The sequence below is a fragment of the Chlamydomonas reinhardtii genome, chromosome 1 (assembly GCF_000002595.2).
Source record: "Chlamydomonas reinhardtii strain CC-503 cw92 mt+ chromosome 1, whole genome shotgun sequence".
In the NCBI taxonomy this organism is placed as follows: domain Eukaryota; kingdom Viridiplantae; phylum Chlorophyta; class Chlorophyceae; order Chlamydomonadales; family Chlamydomonadaceae; genus Chlamydomonas; species Chlamydomonas reinhardtii.
In genome coordinates, this window is record NC_057004.1 from 3,098,525 (window position 1) to 3,120,165 (window position 21,641).

Here is a 21,641-nt window from a genome sequence, read left to right on the forward strand (position 1 = left end):
ACTTTGCTTTGCGGTGTCGTGTTGTCGCACTACCGTCCTAGCAACTGTCCACGGAGACGAAACTAAGGACCAAGCGGTATTCCCGACGCTCAGCCTTACCATCGCACACATCCTGCCGGCCGTTGCGTGCAGTGGCAACCAACAGACCGGCATACTCTCCGCACACACTTGTTGCGTCGTGGCATTGTGGGAGTGTCAGATGGTACTGCATGATTCACTTGATGCATTGCGCGGCAGCCCCTAAAATCCGCCACGAAGATCAGCATATAGCTACGTAAAAACAAATGGGAAGCTTTGAATTGGAATGGGATGCGGTAATCAGCTAAGCTGATCGCGATTGCACACCGCTACCACATGGTGCCACCGTAGTTACTGCCAGATTGGACCACATACAGGTGTTTCCTATGTGCTTGCCTACGTGGGCAGTCTTAACATCCCTCAACGCCACAGTACACTTTGTCTGCATGTTTCTTCGCGTCAAAATTCCTGAAATCCTTCGTTAAAGTAGGATCACCCCACGCGCCATACAAGGGCCCAAAAGGCAGTGTGAAAGCCGTCGCATGTCGAGCGTCAGGTAGTGTGTCGTGACAATTCGCAGTCCAACAGCCCCAAGCCAACAAACAGCCCCTGTCTGGGTAGCCGAAAACTTTTTGGCGTACTGCGTCTATTGCAAGCCACGGCCGCATGGCAAAGCAAACGTCTCAACTTTAGGAAATTTCACAACCTACAACTGCTCATAGCAATCTGGGAGAGAGGCTGGCCCAGCACAACCTGATTCGATTATTGCAGCCGCCGCCAGCTGCGCCATGCGCCTCCCACACAAAGTTTCGAGTGCAGGCAGTTATACGCCGCCCACCTGCCCTACTCCATCTGGCCTACGTGTGCACACTTGCACATGTTCAGTAGTTCTCCATCCGCCGGCCTTAAGCCGTGTGCGGCGACGGCTGCATCCCACGCTCCCCGCCAGCTCCGCCCGCCGCCTTCACAGCGGCCGCCTCCCTACGCGGCAGCCCCCGCCGTGAGCCGGAGCTCTGCTCACCGCCATCCCGGCCCCGAGTGCCGCGGTTCGCCATATGTGGTGGCACTCGAGCCGCAAGGTGCGGCACCATACCACAGGCCTCCAATAAGCGCTGCTCAACCGCGCGCGCCGCACTGCTGCCGCTGCGGGGGCTGCTGTCGGAGCTGCCACCACCACCGCCCATAGCCATGCTGGAGCCGCGTCCGCCTCCACCCACTCCCTCCTGCCATGCCAGCGCCACCGACCACGACCAGGCTGCTCCCGCCGCCAAAGCGCATGCTGCCCGAGGGCTCGGAGCCGTCCGCGCCAGGGCCCATCCCCAGCAAAGGCTCACGCTCTCGCACACGGGCACCTGGGCGCCGCTCATCCGCGCGCCGCTGCCGGCGTCACCACGCGAGCCCACTGCTGGCACCATGCCCCGCCTGCTGCCCCCGTGCGATGCGAATGCGGCCGTTGAGCCCTTGTCAACAGAGCTTGCGCAGATGCTTGCTCTCGTGCGGCCCAAGCCAGCAGCCGAGCTGCCGGCCGAGCCGAGGCCGGAGCCGACACACGCCACTGCGTTCCCGGGCGACACAGCAGGGCCAAGTCACTGCGCGGATGGCAGTAAGGGCTCAGAGGGCGGCGGCGGCCCCGTTGGCCTGTGGTGCGGATGGAGTTCATGCGCGCCCAAGGGCGCGGGCACCGCGGCACCTCCACCAGCGAGACCCCACACCGCGCTCCCGTTGCCGTTGCCGCCGCTGCCGCCGCCACCCGTCCCGTTGCGGCCGCCAGTGCCTTTGCCCGACCCTAGCAGCCACATTTGCCCTGACGCGCCAAAGCTTCCAAGGCCTGTGCCCGAGTCGGCGCCGGCCTCGTGCCCAAACAAGCTCAGGCTGCCACCGGCGCCGCCGCCACTGCTTAGTAGCGCCTGGTTTGCTCCCGATCCGAAGGCACGCGGCGAAGAGTAAATGCCGTCTATCATGGGCGGACGGCGCATCACCTCAAAGGTGCCGCCCAGCTCCAAGTCATCGTCCAGGCCGGCAGGCAGCGGCGCAGCTGACCTCGGCCGGCCGGGGGGCCCTTCAGCCACCGGCGGCAACGCGGCGCCGTCGCCAGAGGCGCGAGGGTGTCGCCTTGCCGACACGCCGGGCTTGGGCCACGGCGCATTTGCACCGAGGCGTGTCGAGCCAGCGTGCACGGCAGCTGACGTGAATCCGCTCCCGACGGTGGCCGCGCTGCTCCCGCTGCTGGCGGCGGCGAGGAAGACGCCAGAGCCCGCACCAGCGGCACTGCCGGCGCTAGTCGCGACCCAGTGGCCGGCATCGCCCTGGTCCGTCGGACCAGGCTGCTGGTTGGCTGGCGCCGCCGCTGCAGCAGCTGACGCCGCCATGACGTTGCCGTCGTTGGTGGCAGCCTGACGTGTTGCCTGGACGGCGCCAATTGCCGGCGCAAACAGGCTGCTTGCAGCCACAGCAGCAATGCGGGAGGCGGGCACGGCCGGGTTGAGCTCCTCGGCCCTGGCCGGCGCAGAGTTCAAGTTGCTGCCTGCTGCGCCCCCGCGGCCGCCGTACTGCTGGGCGGCCGCATTCGCCACTTCGGCATGCCAGCCGCTGCCACCACCGCCGCCACCACTGCCATGGGTGAGGCCTTGGCCGTGGCCTTGCATCGAGCCGCCCACATCCAACTCAAGCCATGCCGAGCGTGTGGACGCCGTGGGCGTGACGCCTAGGTGCCCACGCTGTGACTCGCCCGCCGCCGCTGCTTGCCCTGTAGCAGACTCCAACGAGGTTGCCCGCCTCTGACCAGCAACCCAGCCAGCCGCCACCGCAGGAGCCCCCTGTGCACCGGGGCTGCCACCCTTCGGGCTGTCGCTCTGCTGGTGTGCCAGCATGTTCCGTCGCGCCTGCTGCTGCTGGTGCTGCCATAGCGCCTGATGCAGCTTCTCGTCGCTTCCCCAGTCGCCGGGGGCACCCAGCCCGCTCGCCAGGGCGGCGGCTGCAGCGGCCGCCGCCACGGCGGCCGCGGTTGGGCTCGCCACAGCAGAGCTCGGCCTGCTAGACGAAGCAGCCACCACATCCCCTCCTGCACTGTTCGCACCCCTGCCGCCGGGGCCGCTGGTGACGGTGGCACCAGCGCCTGCGCTCCATATCAAGCCGCCAAGCCGGTCGTCAACAACCGCAGGGGCCGCGCCCGAGGCCGAGGCTGCGCCTGCGCCCGAGCCCGCACCCGCATCAGGGCCTGGGTGATCTGCCTGGGACTGCACCGCCACTACCGAGCCCAGCGATGACCGCGAGGTCGAGGAGCGGGCGTGCGAGGGCGACTGCAGCAGCAACGGAAGCGGCGGCAGGCTGCCGTGTGCCCCTGCCGCTGGCGGCTCCTGTGCCATTGGTGTCAGCAGGCCAACAACGCCGGAGGAGAACTCGCTCGCGCCGGAAGGCGCCACGCCCGACGGCGGCCGCGGCGACTGCCTCGCTGCACCCGCCGTAGCCAGGGGCGACGCCTGGCCTGCCCCAGGCCCGCTGTGCAGCGAGGTGACGCCATGCGAGGCCGGGGAGGACCCTGGGGGCACTGCGGGAGTTGAGGGCGTGGAGCTGGCGCCCTCGAGCTCGGCGCCCCAGCGGGCCTGCAGCGCGCTGAACCGCGACGCCGGCGGCTGCAGGTGCGGGGACAGCGACGGCCGACCGGTCGGCGATGACCGGTGCTGCTGTGGCGCGCCCACGCGCGGGGACGTCATCTGAGACAACGTGCCCGTGCCTGCCTCCTCCTCGTCCACCTCTTCCAGCGCGCCAAGCTCCGTCAGCTCACGTGCGCCGGCTGCGCCGCCGCCGGCCATGTACCCGATGCTGCCGCCGCCGCCACCACCACCCAGCCCCACTGCACCGAAGCTGAGGCTGCTGGCGAACGCGTTGGCGTTGAGGCTGATGCTGCCCGACATCAGCGAGTGCGAGGTGCCGGCGTGCTGCAGGTTGTGTCGCAGCGACGCCGAATCGCCCGCGTTGCCGCCGCCTGCAGCAGCGCCGCCAAAACCGTAGTAGCCCTGTCCGAAGCTGCCGCTGGCGCCCGCGGCCGCCGCGGCGGCGGCAGGCGTGTCAGGGTCTCCGGACTTTGTCCGGGCCAGTCGCATCAGCGCGAAGTTGCCATATTGCTGGTTCGGCGGCGAGCCACTGCCGCCACCTCCGCCGTGATGGTGGTTGATGTTGTGCAGCGAGTGGTTCGGCGCAAGCCAGCGCGGGTGCACAGGCAGCGTGGGCGTGCCCGCCGCCGCGACGCCGCCGCTGCCGCCGGTACGCGACAGCGGCGGCGGCATGGCCAGGGGCGTCGACGTCGCGCCCGAGCCCGCCGAGAGCGCGCCACGCGGGCTGCTGCTGCCTGGAGGCGAGGCGCTGACGCGTGCCGTCAGCACCGCTGATGGCGACGGCGCCGTCAGGTACTCCTGCTGATGCAACGCCGCCGGCAGCGCGCCGCTGCCGTTGCGCGCCAGCTGCTGCGAGTAGGCCGCCGTGGGCGCATACGCACACGGAATGAATTGGGCGGCGCCGTTGCCGGCGTCAGCGCTGGGGGCACTGGCAGTGGCTGCCGGCAGCGGTGTCGACGTCTGATTGGAGCTCGGGCCTCCGGACGGAAGCATAATGGTGGAGCTGTGGATGCTTTGCTTGTGCACCGGCTGCGGCTGCAGCGCTGGCGGCTGCAGCTGCAGCGGCGTCGGGTTGTACGCCGTTGCCACGATGTTGCATGGCGCCGACAGCGCAATGCCGCCGCCGCCGCGCTGCTGGTGGTGGCGCTGCGCCTGCGCCGCAGCCTGCAGAGCAGCCCACGATGACGGCGGCAGGTGCGTTTGCCACGCCAGGCGGGACTGCCCGTCAACACCACTCCCGCCGCTGCAAGCTGCAGGGCCTGGCAGCTGGCGGCCGTGTGCGGCCGCCGTGCCCATAGCCCCGCCTGCCGCAATGCCGTTGGGTGCGCGCCCGGTTGCCGGCGAACCCCGCCGCAGCCCAAAGCCTGCCCCATCTGTCGCCATGCCACGAGGCGACAGCGCAGGTGATGCCGAAGGTGCCGCCAGGCCGCCCGCCGCTGCAGCGGCAGCGGCCGCAGCGTTTGAAGTGTTGGGCATTAGGGCGCCGGGTGGGTAGTACGCACCACCCGCGCCCGGCGCGTGGCTGCGAGCACTGGAGCCGTAGGCAAAGCTGGCGCTACCGCCCAGCCCAGCCTGCCTGGCGCTTGCAGCATAAGACTGCCATTGCTGCTGCTGTTGCAGCCTGGCTGCCGCCGCGTGCGCCGTCTGCAGTGATGATAACGGCGTCGAGGGCGCGGCGCCGCCACCGGAGGCAGGCCCGCCGAAGGTGTAGGTCATGCCGCCCACGTCAAAGCTCCCTCGGGAGTCCAGACTTAAGCGGCCGCGGTCCGCCGCCGCCGCCGCCGCGGCAGCGGCAGCCGTAGCGCTGGCGCTGGGGGCGGCGCCGGTGACGCGCTTGCGCGTCAGGCGCGCGGTGGACCAGTTCCAAGGGGAGGAGAAGGGTGAGAAGCGGCCCGGCGTCCCCACAGGAGTGGCAGCAGCAAGGGCAGCACTGTGGGCAGCGGTATGGTGTGGGCTGCCACCGGTGGCGGCGCCGGCAGAGGCGTATGCGCCGCTCACGCCGATGCCACCGCCGCCAGCACCAGCGCCAGCACCGCCAGCGCTGAGCAGGCCGGTCGGCTGTCGTGACAGCAGCGCGTCGTGCTCGTGCAGCGCCTCCGTCCAGTCGTATGTGAACCTGTGGAGGGTGGCGGGTACGGGAGGTGGCGGGTGTCGGCGCATGAAACGCTGCACACAAACGACACGGCGCGCCCTGCACGGCTGCGCGGGCCTGCAGCACCGCCTCAAGCATGCGTTTCCAGTGCCAGCCTGGGCACCTCGGGTCCGTGTGCTTGGGTGAACGTAGCGGAGCCCACCAGCCCGCACACATACGAGCAGGAACCCGCGTGCGAGCACCAGCAGAAAACACGCCCCTCACCTGCACGAAAACACAAGGTGGCGGCGGTGTCTGGCGGCGCGGCCGGCGGCCGGCTGCAGCATCACGCCCACCACCGCGGGGCCGCGGAGGCTGGTGCTGCCGCCGCCACCGCGGTAGCCGAAGGCCCCGCCTGCGCCTGACGTGCCGGCGGCAATGGCTGCGGTGCCCGGGCTTGCCGTCCCCGGCGAGTCCATGGCTCCGTCCTCTGCCAGGCTCTCGAAGGCCCCGAGGCCCAGGCCGCCGCCGCCGCCGCCCAGACCCCCACCGAAGCCCGCCGTGTCCATGCCGAACTCCGTCCGCTGCGCCACCAGTGTGGCCTGTTTGCACACCAACCATCAGCATCATCCATGCCGTGACTGCATCAGGCTTTGCGATTAGGCCTCTCCCCTGCACCCCTTCCGCCGCGCACGCTACCCACCCCGATCCCCCCACCCACATCCATCAAAACAACCCCCCGCCCAAACAAGCCCCCTGCCCTCCCACACGACCCAGCGCCCCACCTGCATGCGGTGTAGCTCGCACATGACGTCGTACGTGGCGAGCACCTGCCCCGGCACGGCCGCCGCCGCCAGCTTCTCCGCCGTGGTGGCGGGCGCGCCGGTGTAGGCCAGCGTGTGGCTGGCGGGCGACACGGACCAGTCCACAGGGCCGCAGTCGATGCCCACACGGATCCTGCAGAGGCCACGCGGCAGGCATAAGGTTAGGAGGGCCGCCGAGGCTGGTCACAACAGCGTAAGCAAGGCAGGTACGAAAGAGAGCTGGCTGGTCTACACGGTGAGCCGTCACGGCCGCTCACCTGGGCCCGCGCAGCACCACCGTCTCATTCAGCCCTGTGCCGTAGTCGCCAAGCAGCGGCGGCGACGGACCCGGGGCGGGGCCGCCGCCGCCGCCGCCGCCGCCATTGCCGCCGCCGAACATGGCGAATGCGCCCGAGGTGGAGGCGCCGCCGGCGCGGCCGAATGGCCCCAGCCCGTCCATGCCGCCCAGGTGCTCAAAGAACATGTCGCCGCCGTCGCCGTCGGCCTCCGCCGACTGCCACTGCGCCGGGCCGGTGGTCTTCACCGTGAGGCCCTTGGGCGTGCGGCCGTCGCCGCCGCCGCCGCCGGCGGCCGCGGCAGCCGCGCTGCTGCTGAGCGCGCCGCCGGCGCTGCCCGGCATTGTCGCCTCACGGGGACTGACGCCCGCGCCGGCCGTAGCGCCCGGGGCGAACACTCTGCTGTAGCCGCCGGTTGCCGTAGCAGTGCCGGTGCCGGGCCCGCCGGTGCCGTGGCCTGCGCCGCCGCCCACGCCAGGTATGGCGGTCGTGGGCGTGGTGCCGGTCGACGATGGCAGCGCGGTGGCGGTGGGCGGCGGTGGCGGAAGCGGCAGCATCACCGACAACGTGCACATGTGGTAGCCTGCGCTGCTGCCGGCCTGCCGCCCTAGAGCTGACGACCCCGCGCCGCCGACGAAGCCGATGCCGCCGCCAGCCTCGCTGGCGTTGATGCCAAAGAGCGCGTTTGCGGCGGCCGAATCGGTGAGCGTGGTCTGCTGGTCCGCCATCCGAGCGGAGCCGGCGGCGTCAGGCAGCACGCAACCGGAGGTGCCGGCACCACCGCCGCTGGCCGCCATGCTGGAGCGTACGGCTGACCCCATCCCCGTCCCCACCACCTCGAAGTAGCTGTTGGCAGTTGCGCGCCAGCGTGACGACAGAGCTGCCACCTTGTCGCCGAATGCGGAGCGCAGCGACAGCCGCGCTGCGCGCAGCGTGCGACCGCTGCCATCGGGCGGCGAGGTCCCTGGCGTGGCGCCGCCCTCCTCGGCCGCACTGGTGGTCGCGATCGCGGTCGTCGCGGCGACCGCGGCGGCGTCAGTGGTGCCTGGCGAGCTCCCATTGCCTGGCCCGCCGCAAGGGCTGCTGACATAGTTGCTAGCGCCAGCCGCACGCGCGGTGCTGCCTCCAGCGCTGCCGCCGCCCTGGCCAGCGCGCGCGTCGCCTGTAGAAACGACCTGCAGCGACAGGCGGCTGTTGCCAAACTGGCCGCCGTGCAGCGCGTTGACGGGCCCACTGCCGTTGCCTTCGTCGCCGCTGCCACCGCAACCGCAAGGCGCAGCCGCCGGCCTGCTCGTGCTGCCCCAGGTGCGGCTGTTGGCGGCCATACTGGGCCGGCCGCCGCTGCTGGCGCCGCTGGTGCGCAGGGCCCATGGCGGCCGGAGCACCGCGGCGCCACCCGCGGCGCCGGTTGCAGCTGCTGCGCCATTGGCCCCCGTCCCGGCTGCGGATACCCAGGGCAGCGCCGTGTCCCCGCCCGATGAGGCCTGCCCCCCCAGCGGCCCATGCATAGTGCTGCCAGCGGAGGTGGCCCCGGTGAGCATGGCTGCGGCGGCCGCCGCCGCCAGGGCCGCCTGCCCTGAGTCGAGCTCGGCGGAGGTGCTGGGGCGAGCCGAGGACGGGCGCTGCGAATGTCGGGACGAGAAGGCGGTGCCCAACATGCCAGTGGCGCTGGTGCTCCCGACGCAGCCGCTGTGGCCGCCGCCACCGAACGCGGCGCCACCGGCGCCCACAGACGCGGGCGTGCGCGGCGTGTCAATGGGCAGCGGCACGATGAGGCTATCGCCGGTCGCAAGGCTTGTCGTTGCGAAGCCGGCGCCGGTACCGCTGCCGCCGGCAGCAACGGGATGGGCTCCGTAGCCACAGCCGCTGCCGCCCGCCCCGCCCCCGCTGATGCCGACGCCGACACTGCGCGAGCCTGAGGGCACCACCGGCGCCGCAAGAGGCGCAGCCCAGGGCGACTGGCTGTCGCAGGCGGCGGTCAGTGCGCGTGCCAGCTCCGTTGACGGCCGCGCGGCACCGCTGCGGCCCGCCACCGACATCAGCGGCGAAGGCAGCAGCCCGTAGCTGCCGCTGTGGGCGAGACCGCCCGTCGCAGCGGAACGCGGGCCGCCTCCGCTCGGTGCATCGCCGCCATGAGACCCGGCGACGCCGCCTCCATTGGTGTGGCGCGCGCTGTAACCCAGCGTCCCCAGCGCTGCAAACAAACTTCCGCTAAGCGTTGCACCGCCGCCACCGCCATTACTGGTGGCCCCCACTGCAGCTGCCGCAGCTGCTGCCGCAACTGGCCCCACCGAGTTCACGCCGCCGTTGACCAGCACGCCCTCGCGGCACGCCTCGTGCTCCAGTAGGCCCGCCGGCCACTCCAGCTCTGGCGCCGCCAGCGCCTCACGGCAGTGCAGCGCCCAGCGCACGGCGTCAAGCGGGAAGGCGAACGCCGCCAGCAGCGCCCCCGTGTCACGGTCACGCCGCACCAGGTAGCCGCGGTGTGCCGCCAGCTGCTCCGCCAACACGCGCTCCACCACACCCAGCGCCGCCGCCGTGGCGGCGGCGTCCCACTCCGTTAGGGCGGCGACGTCGGGCAGTGACAGCCCCGCCAGCGCCGCGCGGCCGACGGGTGCGTGGTGCAGTGTCAGACCCAGAGGCGTAACGTTGCGCGGCGGCGGTAGCAGCGCAGCCCGCGGCGCAAGATCGGGCGATGCGGCGAGGAAGAGCGAGATGGCACGGTCACGGTGGCGGATGCGGTAGCGGCCCAGCGACACCAACAGCGCGTCGTTAGCGGCTGTGCCATGCAGGCCGCCGCCGGCGTCAATGGCGTCCACTGCTGCTTCCGACAGGAGCACCATGCCGCCCTGTGCAGTCGTTAGCGGGGAAAGGCAGACGCGACGTGTTTGGGTGGGGGCATGCAGGCAGGCCGTGGTGTGAAGGCCCGCGCAGAACGTGTGGGGCATGGTGCCGCCAAGGCACTAGCAGCACGCACGCACCTGGGCGCTGTCCGCCACGGCCCGCACCACAGCCGCGCCCTCGCCGCTATACACGGTGCGTGCGCTGGCGCGGTTGTGCGTCACCTCCGCCTCACTGGCCACGCCGCTGTGCAGGCCCATTCTGTGGGGTCCCAGGGGCAGTCTCACGGTAGTGAGTCAGCAGGTATCGGTGATGAAAAGGATCATTCGGACAACGGGCGGGCACAGCGTGCGCCGACCCGAAGCCAGCATAAGCGCTAACAGAGGGCACAACAGCGATTAGAGGGCACAGCAGCGAGTAGAGCGCCAGCCCTCGAATGCGTCCCAGCCCCCTCGCGCACCTGACGCGCAGACCGCGCCACAGCAGTCGCCGCTTGCGGTCACCGATCGTGCCCTCGTCGAACGCCCGCATCGCCGCCTGGAGCGCCGACTCTAGCGTGCACACCTCCCAAGGCGCCGCCGCCGCCGCCGCAGACGCCTGCAGCATGCCCGGGCCCGTGCGGTACCTGTCAGCGCTTGTAAAGGCGCTGTGCGCCGGGCCGGGGCTCACGCCGTGCGACGGCGTAATCATGCCGCCGCGGCTCCGCCGGCCGGCACGACTGCCGCCACCGCGAGAGGCCCACAGCTTCAACAGCGGCTCATTCGCCGCCAGCGCCGCGGCGCTCAGCAGGCCGCCGCCGCCACCAGGAGTAGCTCCGCCGTAACCCGCCGCCGCCGGTGTGAGCATGCCGTTGGCAGTGCCATTACGGCTGGGGAACGCGGGCGTGCCGCCGGCTTGTAGCTCCGCCGCCTCGGCGGCGGCGGCAGCCGTGAACTCAGCCCCGGTGGTGGTGGCGCCGCCGCCGGCGGTGGCTTCGCCGTGGTTGAGCACGTGGCCGAGCCCGGGGCTGACAGCGGATGGCTCTGCAAGGAAGTGCTGTGCCTCGCCGCTGTGGATGACGGCCCAGGCTGAGGCAGTGCTGCCTGTGTGGGCGGTGTAAGCGGTGGTGGAGGCGGGGCCGGTGGGGCGCTCAGCGCTGGGGCGGGACGGCGACAGCCGCAGCCACAGCCCCATTTTGTCAGCCGGGCTGCTGCCGGCTGTAGCCGTGTCCGCGCCGCAGCCTCCGGCGGTGGAGGCGGTCTTCAGCGTAGCCTTGTCGTCGGGAGGCGCGTGCCCCGAGGCAGCAGGGCGCCCGGGCATGTGTAGTGGAGGCAGCGGCGGCTGGTCCGTGAACTCAAATGCAACAGCTGCAGGCGGTGGCTGCAGCAGCTGGGACTGCAGCGGCAATTGCAACCGGCGGCTGCCGGCACTTGTCCGCTCGGCATGCGAATCCTGGCTGACCGCTGACACCTGCTGGAGCTGCGATCGCTGGTGCTCGGACTGAGACTGCAGCTGCGGGTGGGAGGAGCGTGAAGTTTGAGGATAGGCATGCCGCTGCTGCTGCTGCTGCTGCTGCTGCTGCTGCTGCTGCTGCCGTGTCGAGCTAGACAAGAGCAGAGATGCCGACGCCTGAGCAAGCTGGGCCAGCTGCAGCGCCAGCGCACCGGGGCGGCGCGGGGTGGCGGCAGCAGAGGTGGAGTGCCGTGACTGTGGTGTCTCGGTAGACGCCTGACGCCGCAGCGCCGGCTCGAGCCTCAGCTTGGAAAGCGGCATGGAGCCGCCGGCGCTTTGCAGTCTGGAGTCGGCGTGTGCGCCTTCCGTTGCTGTGGCGTCTGCTGCGCCTGCATCCCTACCGCCGCTCAGTGCTGCGCTGGCGGCAGCCTTGAGGCCAGCGTCCACCACAGCCCCAGCGTCTGCCTCCGCCGTCGCCAGCAGGCCTGTGATGATGCCGGCCGAGGCTGACGCCGCCGTCGAGAGGTTGTTTACCGAGGAGCGCCACGTCAGCGCGCGGCCATCCTCCATGGCGTCTTGAGTCTGCGTTAGCGCCTGGGTGTCGAAACCGCCGCCGCCGTCAGTGAACATCTCCGCATGCCCACGCATCAGATCTGACCCGCTAGCCTGGGTTGTGTGCTGCTGCGCTGACATGTGCTGCTGCGAGCTGGTGTCGAGGCTGTAGTCCCGACGCAGCCCAGCCGGGTCCTGGCGCGGACTGTGGCGCGGCGACCCGTGGGGCGACTGCACTAGCGCCAGCGCCGCCGCAGCGATCGCCGACGGCGAAGGCGGCACCACTGGCGACGCCGTCATGGCAAAGATATCAACTGGCGGCGCGCCGTCGTCCGCCACAAGCGCTGCCGCTAAGACGTTGTTAGGGCTGCTCTTGCTTCCCGTTGCAGCAGCGCTAGCAGCGCCCGCCGCCGCTGCCACCGGCGCACCCACGTCGAAACCGCGCTTGCTGGTGAAGGCCTGCAGCACACCGAAGTCAATGCTCGCACGTTGGCGCCCGCCGGTGCTCATGTTGCGCAGCCGTCTGCCCAGCGTCGGCGACTGCGCCATCGACGCGGCGGGGCGAAGTGGGGGCGGCACGTCGCCGGCGTTGCCCACGCTGCGGTCCAGGAGGCTGCGGTCGCGGCCCAGGCTAGCGAGACGCGCCAGCACGCTCTGCCCCGCCATCTGCGGCGTGTTGGGCGTGCTGCAGGCGTTGCCGCCGGGCAGCGGCGTGGCGGCGGCGCTGCCACCGCCGCCCGTGTACGGCCGCATGGAGTAAGTCATGCGACTGAGGACGGTGTTCTGGTGCCGCCGCAGCGGGAAGCCGGCGGGCACCGTGGTGTACATTGGCGCGCACCCCTGCATGTGATGTGGTGAGAGCGGGGTAAAGACACGAGTCGGCGGAGAACGCGAGATCTCCTGCCAGCATGTGGTGCACGAAAGGGGACGTAGTGCGGCGCGCGCCCCGCGGCGTTACATGCACCCGACTGCTTGGCGCCCGCCCCGGCCCTCGCCCCACCTGCTTGGCCAGCAGCTCTGCGGGCCAGTCCTGCTCTAGTAGCTCCTGCTGCGCCTCCAGCGCGAATGCCAGCGCCGAGTGCGGGTCGAAGAACGCCAATACGAAGCTGTCGCCCTGCGGTGTCAACATAAACACACAGAAGCAGCAGCAGGAGCGGGAGCAGAAGCAGCAGGCGTATGAGCAGAGGAAAGCAGTCACATCAGAGGCGTGTCGGTCTGGGCCAGCACAGCCTACATTCTGACACCGGACACCGGTAGCTGACAGACCTTACAATAGGATGCGTGTCCGCAGACCAAGGCTCGCTAACGCCGCATCGTCAAACGCACCTCGGTCGCGCTCTCGTAACCGCGGTGGCGGACAAGCACGCGCCGCAGCGTGGTGTGGTGGATGCGCAGGGCCTCATTCATTAATAGCTCAGGCAGCTCCTCCCACAGTTGCGTGCTGCCCTCAATATCTGCGGCAGGCAGGTACCGTACTGGTATTATGCAGGGGCCAGGTATGGCGTCGCTGGTGTGGCCCTGTCAGGGACTCCCGTCCACGCTCCCGTCCACGCCCCAAACCACCGCAGGCGCACATCTCATGTAGGTTCGTACCTGTGATGAGGAGCGTGGTGCGCGGCGATGCGCCCGGTGCGTCGCTGCGCCACGACAGCCGCTGCCTGCGCCTGCAAGGCCCCGTGCCGAACCCGCACCCGTAGCGCTTGGCCAGGAACACACCGCCTGCCAGCAAACCCAGCGCCGCTACCACCAGCGCAACCGCAAGCGCGACCGCACGGCTGGAAGAGCCACCGCCGCTGCTGCGCGCGCCGTCGGATGCAGGCGGCGCGGGCGCAACGACGTCGCTGAGGGTGAGGAAGGCGGAGTAGTAGCTGGCGTAGGCTGCGGCGGGGCTGTAGTGCTCCTCCAGCCGGTGCTGTAGCGCGCGCGCCTCCGCCAGCAGCACCGCCGCAGTGGTGTTGGCGGCGGCGGGGAAGGCGGACGTCGCCATCGAGGCGTTTGCCAAGAATGATGACAGCGCGGAGCTGTCGGGCACGGGTGTAGGTGTGGGTCACGTGGGTGTGGGTGGAGCGACATACCGTGTGGCCAAGCATGACCCTGTTTCTGTGTGGGGGCTTGGCAACCCACGGTCCCCGCGGCATCAGTATCCTCGCGCAGAAAGCCTTGCATATTGAAGCCCTCTGCCAATGTCCATGATGCCAAAGCAATTGTGACATTCCCAAGCTCACCGGTAGAACTCGCCACCCATCATGTTGAGCCCCCACGCCAGGTTTGCGTGCATCAGCGCTGCCTGTGCTGCGTCCAGCCCGGCACTCGCAAGTACCGGCTCATAGCCCGCTGCCGCCCAGGCCGCCCGGGCAGCGCTGCCGAAGTGGCTGTTCCGAAAGGGCCCCACGCCCGAGCCCGGCGCCAGCATTAGCCGTAGCGAGCCGTGCGTGCCGGCTAGGTAGGTCAGCGCGTCCCAGGCCAGCGTTTGCTCCGAGGTGGGTATCCTGCGAGGCACACACAAGTATGTCTTGTGTTTGTTTCCCCACAGGATGGCACGAGTGCAGTGAATGCGCGTGCGTGGTGCTCCCCGCTGGTGTGGTAACTCGCCCAAAACAGTGCCACGAATGGCCGGGCAAAAGTACCCCGGTCCCGCCCCTGCGCACCTGCCGCTGACGCCAGCAGCCAACAGCGAGCTCGGCACGTACGGCGCCCGATTGATGAGGCACACCGCTGGCGCCGCCGCCGGCATCTCAACCGCTGCTAGGGCAGCCGCAGCTCCCGCCCCAAGCTCCGCAGCCCCTTGCTTTCCTGACCCAGATGCCGCAGCTGCAGCTGCCGACAGGGCGGCCGTGTCAACGGCAAGCGCCTGCTGCGAGCCCAGCCGGGCGGCTCCCGCCTCGCCGTAGGGGCACAGCTCTGGAGTGCAGGGCGCCAGGCGCGACGGGTCGGTTGGGTCCTGCACGTAGGCAGAACCCGGCAGCGGCACCACGATGAAGGCAGGGGCGGACGCGTTGGAGGCGCCGCCCACGCTCGAGCTGCCACCGCCGCGTGCCACGTCCTGCGCGCGCAGCAGGGGCAAGGGTAAGTAAGGATCAGGGCTACTGGGGTTAGCCTGTAACCAACCATATGGCGCGGATTGCAGCGCAGAGCCCGCCCATGCCACATGCGGATGTCCACACGTCAACGCCCTTCCCGTTCACGGCCGACTCCGCCAGTCCGCCTCCTCGGTCCCCACCTTGATCAGCTCCAGGCTGCCCACGGCCATGGCGCACAGCCCCGCCCGTAGCCCCGCGTGCGCGTAGCCGCAGCCGCCGGCCCCGGCACCGTCCGCACTGCTGAGCCCTCCTCGCGGCTGCTGCTGCTCCGGCGGAGGCACGGACAAACGCGTCAGCCGGGCGAACAACGCCGCCGTGGCTGCGAAGGCCGCGCTGTCCGCCATGGGCCTCATCGTGCCCGCGTCAAAATACACGCCCTGCCTGACGCCGCGCGTCTGCGCAATGCTGTGCCAGATGGCCGTGAACAGCTCGGAGCCGTCACACCCTGCAGCACACGATCCATGACCAGAGATACACGTCTTGCGAAGTGTACGCACAAACAATAACATGACCCGCATCGCGGTTGCGCAGCACGCCGCCTGCACGCCACCCGGCAGGCAGGGACCCACATCTCCATGCCGCCGTGATCCTGACCCTGCGCGCACTGTAAGCCCGGCGACAGCCGCGCCCCCCAGCCCCCAGCCCCTCGCTCACGTGGCCCCGGTGTGGAGCACAGCGCTGACTGCGGCGCCCCGGGCGGCCTCCGCGCAGCATAGCGCTCCGTTAACAAGGCCAGGTCACTCCAGGTGGCTGGCGGGGCCTGCAAACGGGCGTGGACATGAAAGGAAGGATCACGCAACATCAAGCATACAGACCCCACAATAAATCCCGAGTATCCGAATACAACAAGGGAGACACCCAGTCGCCCAGCCCAAGCACGCCGCCTGCGCGTGGCATGTGCGGGCGCTGCTGCGCAGCAGCCGCCCTTTCTCACCCAGCGCACACCAGCGCACCTTGCTGGCCATGCTGTCGCCCGGCCCACGCACACGCACCGACGCACAGCACCTATCCGTCACGCCAAGGCCTGTCTACCGTCAGTTGCCGACAGTGCCCCACCACCGCACCGCCTCACCTGCTCGCCCATCGCCGCCAGCACGTCCTGGCGCGCAACCAGCATCAGCGCTGTGCCGTCCAATGGCACCACCGGCGCTACGTTGTGGCTGGCGCTGAGCTTGTGCCGCAACGGCATCAACACATCCACCCAACCAAACGCCACGTCCAGTGACAGCAGCGCATCCAGTTCCATCAACGAGCCCGCCGGCATGGCTTCAAAATTCGCGACCGGTTGGATGATGAGTCCTGGCCGCAGCTGCGACTGCGACTGAAGACCTCGTCGCCGATGTGCTGGTGACAGTGCTGCTGCTGCTGCTGCCAAGGCTGCTGGCGGCACGGCTGCAACGCGCCCAAAGGCCACTTCTGGTGCTGCTGCCGCCTCGGCTAGAGACCAGTTGGTGGGGCATGCAGCCACGACCAGCCCAACAGGCGCCGACGTGAGAGAGGCGTTCCGGCTGCTACTCGTGGCGGAGTCGGTCGCCCCGTCCGCTGGCAGCGCCAGCAGCGACACCAGCTCTGTGTCCACTGCTGGCTGCAACGAGTCTGGAGTGCAGACACGCAAAACCTGCAACACGGGCGACCCGACGAGTCAACTCGGACCGACCGGAACGCGGCGCGACTGGGGAGCAGTCGATATACTCAAGCCTCAAGACCAACTGACCTGCAGGGTGTCCCTGCCAGCGCATTTGGCGACAGCAGCATACAGAAGATGCCGATAGCTTTCAGGCGTCAGCGCTGGGGCACACCTGCGGGCAGGAAGCAGGACGGATGGGTCATGATAGTGTTATGTCGTCAGCACGATAAGGATTTAAATGATTAACAAGCTGGATAGCAGCTATTATGTCTGCTGCTGAAAGCAACAGAACAAGACACGTGCGGACGCAAATGGTGCTTACCCTGTCAAGCCCGAAAATGCCGTCAGGCACTGAGATATAGTCTCATCTTCGCTTGGTCCAGCTCCAGCAACCGGAGTGGCGCGCAGGAAGAACGCTGTCAGCAGTGTGACAAGCAGCGCTCCTGCGCCCAGCCTTACTCTACCCATTTAGTGTACATAATCCAAACATTAAACTGGGACCAAGCCCCATCTCAACTCGGCACGCCGTGTGTCATAAGCTGCGGTGAGGTAAAAGCAGACTTCGCGTCGTCAAACAGTTGCTTGGCTAGCTGTAAGTTATGTATACCTCATCTATGGATCGCTTGAAGCTGACTATTCGTCTCGGCAGGAGGTCTGCTGACAGTGTCCCCATGATGCGACTCGATCCGTGCCGATAATGGGAGTTTCGGCAGGGCACGGGGGGGCGGGGGGTAAACAAGTGTTCCCCGGTCACGGGAAAAGGGGCTGAGCCCCTCCACAGTCTGAGGCCGAACAACCTCATCGCCCGGACATAGCCGGGGTCGGTTTCCACAGGCACATAGCCAAACTGGGTGCCTAGCAATCACGATGCCACAGCAGAGCCAACCGCAGCCAGACACAGCACAGTTGTCAACAGCCGCACTACTTGTCATGCCGCTACGCATGCCCTGCCAGCCCCACCGCGGACCGCTACCTAGACACCGCCAGCCGGCTCCTCAGCCTGCGCGCTTGCGCCGCTTCTTGGGTGGCGCCGCGCTCTCCTCCTCCACGTGGCCTTTCCCGCCCCCTCCGCTACCAAGATGCGCGCACGCGCCGCCGCCGCTGCCGCTGCCGCCGCCGCCGCCGCTGCCGCCGCCGCCGCCGCTGCCGCCGCCGCCGCCGCCACCGCCGCCAGTCTGCAGCGATGCAGGTCGCTTGTGCCCCAGCAGCATTTCCACCAGCGCGTGCCGGATGTTGGTTGCGGAGTTGACGTCACGTCCCTGCACCGTCGGGAGGGTAGAGTGAGTGAGTCCCACTGAGCCCACGACTGAGCCCACGACTGAGCCGTCACCCAGCCATCACCCACTGCCCCACTGAGCCCACGACTGCGCCCCACTGAGCCCCACTGAGCCCCACTGAGCCGTCACCCAGCCAGCCATCACCCACTGAGCCCCACTGAGCCGCCACCCAGCCACCCATCCATCGCCCAGCCAGCCGCCCGCCCACAAAGTGGACTCACCCACACCGTCCCGCAGTGGTTGCACACTTGGACTTGGTGAGCACGTAAGCCCCCCCATGGTACGACCGCCTGCAGGCAGCGCTGCCCGTTGCCGAGTAAGCGCCGCCCGCACTTCGCACACACCTGGGGAGGGAGGGGGCAGGAGTACAGTGTGAACCTTGCTGGCTACCCGGCTACCTGTACACGAGCCCCATCCTGTCCACCCGACCACCTGTCTACTCATTCCAACCCGTCTGCTCTCATCTTGCCTGCGATGTGTAGAACTCGTCCACGTACACCACCAGGTGCGCGTACTTGTCCACCAGCAGGCGGAGCAGTGCCCGGTTTGGGCCCCGCCCCAACCTGCTGATGCAACCGCCATAGCCAGTGTTGGCGTTGCCCCAGCCAACAATGACCTCCTCCTTGGGCCTTCCACCAGCCAGCTGCTGCGCCGTGTGCTCCAGCACCTGTACCCGTGGCATTGGTGTAGCGTCAGCGCAGTGCAGTTGGTGTGGATGCATCTGCTGGCCCCCTCCCCTCAACCCCCACCTTCTGCGTCCGCACATGGACAGTCAGGCGCCACCGCCGCTGGCCCCACTGCCGGTAGAAACGGAGTAGGTGCCACAGCCCGTACTGTTGCACCGGCGCAGGCGCAGACCCGGCCGCCGCCGCCGCGTCCACGCCACCTCCAGAGTAGAGGTAGCGTATTCGCCGCTCATGGTCAGCTGCTGACGCCACCCGCGCGCTGGGTATCCCCGCCTGACAGCGCTTGAGCGCCGGCTGCTCCTTTAGCCGTGCCTGCAGCCACAGCCGACGGCCTGTCTGGCCTGTGCAGTGGCGGTAGCCAGCGCCAGACAGCCGGGTAAAGCAGGCGCGCTGCTGGCGGCGCCGTTCTGTTGCGGCACGCTGATGCGTGTGCTGGCGCGTGCCCCGCCACCCTCGCCTCTTGCCCTTCCACCTCCCGCCCCCCTTGCGCCGCCACCTCCGTTTCTGCCCCCGCCGACGCCGTCGCTGCTGTCGCCGCTGCCGCCGCTGCTGCCGCTGCCATCGCCGCTGTTGCCGTCGCCGCCGTCGCTGCAGTGGGGGCTGGGCAGGCCCAGGAGCCTGGCCATCTGGGCCACGCCAGGCGTGCGCGGCTCGTGGCCGGCCACTGTAGCTGTGCGGTGAGAAGCCTGGCATTGACCCGACACAGGCCACCAGGTAGTTGCCTACGCCGGGATCAACGCCCACGATGCGCATGGGGCTAAGGGTTGCCTGCTCAAAGACAGCCAGCGGATCGCCAGCCGCGACCACGCCCGGCACTGGGTTGTCCCCGGGTGCCCGGCCCGGCCCGCCACGGGGCCCACGCTGGTCATCGTCTTCACTGCCGTCTTCACTGCCGCTGCCGTGCGCCCGCGTGCCGCCACGCCCGCGCGCTCGGCTGCCCGCGCGCCCGCGCGACGGGCTGTTGTGCGCCCGCGTGCCGCCACGCCCGCGCGCTCGGCTGCCCGCGCGCCCGCGCGACGGGCTGTTGTGCGCCCGCGTGCCGCCACGCCCGCGCGCTCGGCTGCCCGCGCGCCCGCGCGACGGGCTGCTGTCCGTCCCGCTGCCGCCAGCCGCAGTAGCCTTCTTCAGGGCCACACATGCAGCGGCACCGTCCGTGCGCAGGAAGCCGGCAAACTCCCAGCCGTCCCATGCATTGCGCTGGGTTTGGAACCCGGCGACCAGCCAAGGGTCATGCCCTGGCTCCAGCCCCTGCCGCTGCAGCCACGGTTCAAACGACGCGGCTGAGTTCGCAAATGCTCGCCAACCACTCTCCACAGCGCTCTGCACCGCCTTGTGCACTTCTGCCGCCCCACCGTTATCCCGCTCTGCAGCAGCCGCGGCCTCCCAAGCAACCACGAGCACTTCGCGGTTGATGAGCACCTCCTACAACGGCATCGTGCAAAGTTAGGCCGTGTGTGGCATCTTCAATGCCCTCCCCTCCCCCGCCCAGCCCACCTGCAGAACCGTGTTGGTGATGGGCACGTGCAGGGGCATGAGCGACGCCTCCACAACCAGTGAAAACGGCTTCGTCCGCCTCGCAGCAAACTTGGCCTTCACCAGCTCGCCTCGCGGAGGTGGCAGAGCGGCCGTCCGAAGTCGGCGGTACTCGCTGACGAGCCACCTGCGCACAAAGCAATGCAGCTTTAGGAGGGCATGACTCAACTACTCATCCAGACTCACCCATTCACCCCATGGCAGCAGTCCAAGGTAGCGGCCCCTGACGCACCTGTGCCTGGGCAGAATATCGCGCAGCAGGTCCGCCGCCGCGCTCACCAGCAGCAGGGGGTCCCTGTCCAGTAGACGCTGCTGGCCCGCTTGAACAGGATGTAACCCCCGAGCCTTCCACGTCTGCACCAGGGCGGTTGCCTTCACGTTGGCGCGATCCAGCAAGCCGGCGGGCACAGCCAGGCCGCCCATGTCACCCTCGGTGAGTGGCAGCTCCCGCCAGCCCATCAGTGCCGCTGTCATCAGGCTCGCCAGGGCTTTGAACACCCTGGCGCCAGCGTCAGCCTGGCACGGGAGGGCGCAAGGCTTTTTGTACACTTTACGCATTAAGATCACAGACCGCAAGAGATACAACGTGCACAATATCCGCTATACCTTACTGCCCATGCCCGTCCCGCTTCGCACCTCCTCCTCCTCGTTATCGTCGTCCTCCTCCTCCTCATCATCGTCGTCGGCAGCCGGTGCAGGCGGCAGCTGCTCATCGGGGACCTCCAGCACGGCCCGGCTCCACTTGCGCACCCACCGCATAAAATTGGCGCAATAATGCTGCTCCAGGTTGGTGAGCACGTCCTGGAGAAGATGATGCGCCAGCTGCATCAAAATAAACGTCACAGCCAGCATCACTCACCAGAAAGCATCACTCACGCCACTTCGCTCGCCCACCCGCAAACATACCTGGTGGTGCGCCGTGAGCATCACTCACACCACTTCGCTCGCCCACCCGCAAACATACCTGGTGGTGCGCCGTGATGTCCACGGGCGGGCCGCACGCAGCCTCGACCAGGAGCGGCGCAAAGTGCATGGCGTAAAAGTGCGCCATGACACTCTCGCGCTGCTGTGGCCGCGTGGATGTAGACACCAGCGCACATGCCTCCTGCAGCATGTCAAGGCTGATGTCCGGGTGGCCGCGATTGTGCCGCTGTTTCCGCGGAAGCATCTGGACACCGGAACGGTCGCGCACTGCGTTTGGCAAAGGTCAAAGAAGCTTAGAAGATTTGAACCAGCTTTGTTTCCATCCACGCTGATTTCGCTAGATACTCACGCTGGTGCCCTTCAGGTGCCAAGCCACTCTCCCGGCGCCAACGCTGCGGGGGGTAAAAAACGCGGTCCCCGTCTCCTAAAAAGCTACTGTCCGTCCCTCCACCTCCACCCTGCATATGTATATGCCCCATCACAGCCAGAACAAGTGCATGTCGCAACACGGACACCGACGCTGAAGCGCACAAATCAAATCCAGTTCCGCGTCTAGATTGGTGCCACGCTGCTTCCGCTTGCTGTTGTAACCCTGCACCCAACACTTTAGCTGCACAGGGCCACAGCCAAACACCGTCCCCCATTGCCACCAGGGTCGTGTCCTCCGAAGTCTGTGTACCGAATCTTCCGAGCAGTCCGCACCCCCCGGATCAGCCGTGGACCCAGCCGAATGAGCGGCGGGGCCCCTGTATATGAGCCGCACCACCTCGCCACCAGAGGTCGAGGCCTCGGCCTGTATAATGTGTACATGTGTTGGGAAGGGGCTCAAGCAGGAGCGTCATGCACGAGCGTTGCCCCTGCGCCCAACCTCACAACCACAAGCCACCA

At 68.6% G+C, this 21,641-nt stretch overlaps 1 protein-coding gene across 1 annotated transcript; it reads right to left on the reverse strand.

The window, feature by feature from the left end:
* Positions 1–5: 5 nt before the first annotated feature.
* CHLRE_01g019300v5 (uncharacterized protein) lies at positions 6–16,941 on the reverse strand. Its single transcript, XM_043058444.1, has 16 exons — positions 16,656–16,941; positions 16,421–16,505; positions 15,779–16,324; positions 15,361–15,466; positions 14,847–15,151; positions 14,275–14,669; positions 13,852–14,115; positions 13,220–13,647; positions 12,953–13,080; positions 12,627–12,740; positions 10,104–12,466; positions 9,784–9,904; positions 6,785–9,651; positions 6,489–6,660; positions 5,989–6,305; positions 6–5,748 (listed from the first exon to the last, which is right to left on the reverse strand). Exons 1-16 carry the CDS (start codon positions 16,799–16,801, stop codon positions 1,605–1,607), a joined length of 12,501 nt encoding a protein of 4,166 aa, XP_042928358.1. The 5' UTR covers positions 16,802–16,941; the 3' UTR covers positions 6–1,604.
* Positions 16,942–21,641: the final 4,700 nt, after the last annotated feature.

Coding starts and splice junctions, on each gene's coding strand:
- CHLRE_01g019300v5 (XM_043058444.1), bottom strand. CDS start 16,801: ATGGGTAGAGTAAGGCTGGGCGCAGGAGCGCTGCTTGTCACACTGCTG. Junction 15,152..15,360: donor GTGCTCCACACCGGGGCCAC/GTGAGCGAGGGG, acceptor CGTGTGCTGCAG/GGTGTGACGGCTCCGAGCTG. Junction 6,306..6,488: donor GCGAGCTACACCGCATGCAG/GTGGGGCGCTGG, acceptor GTGTGCAAACAG/GCCACACTGGTGGCGCAGCG.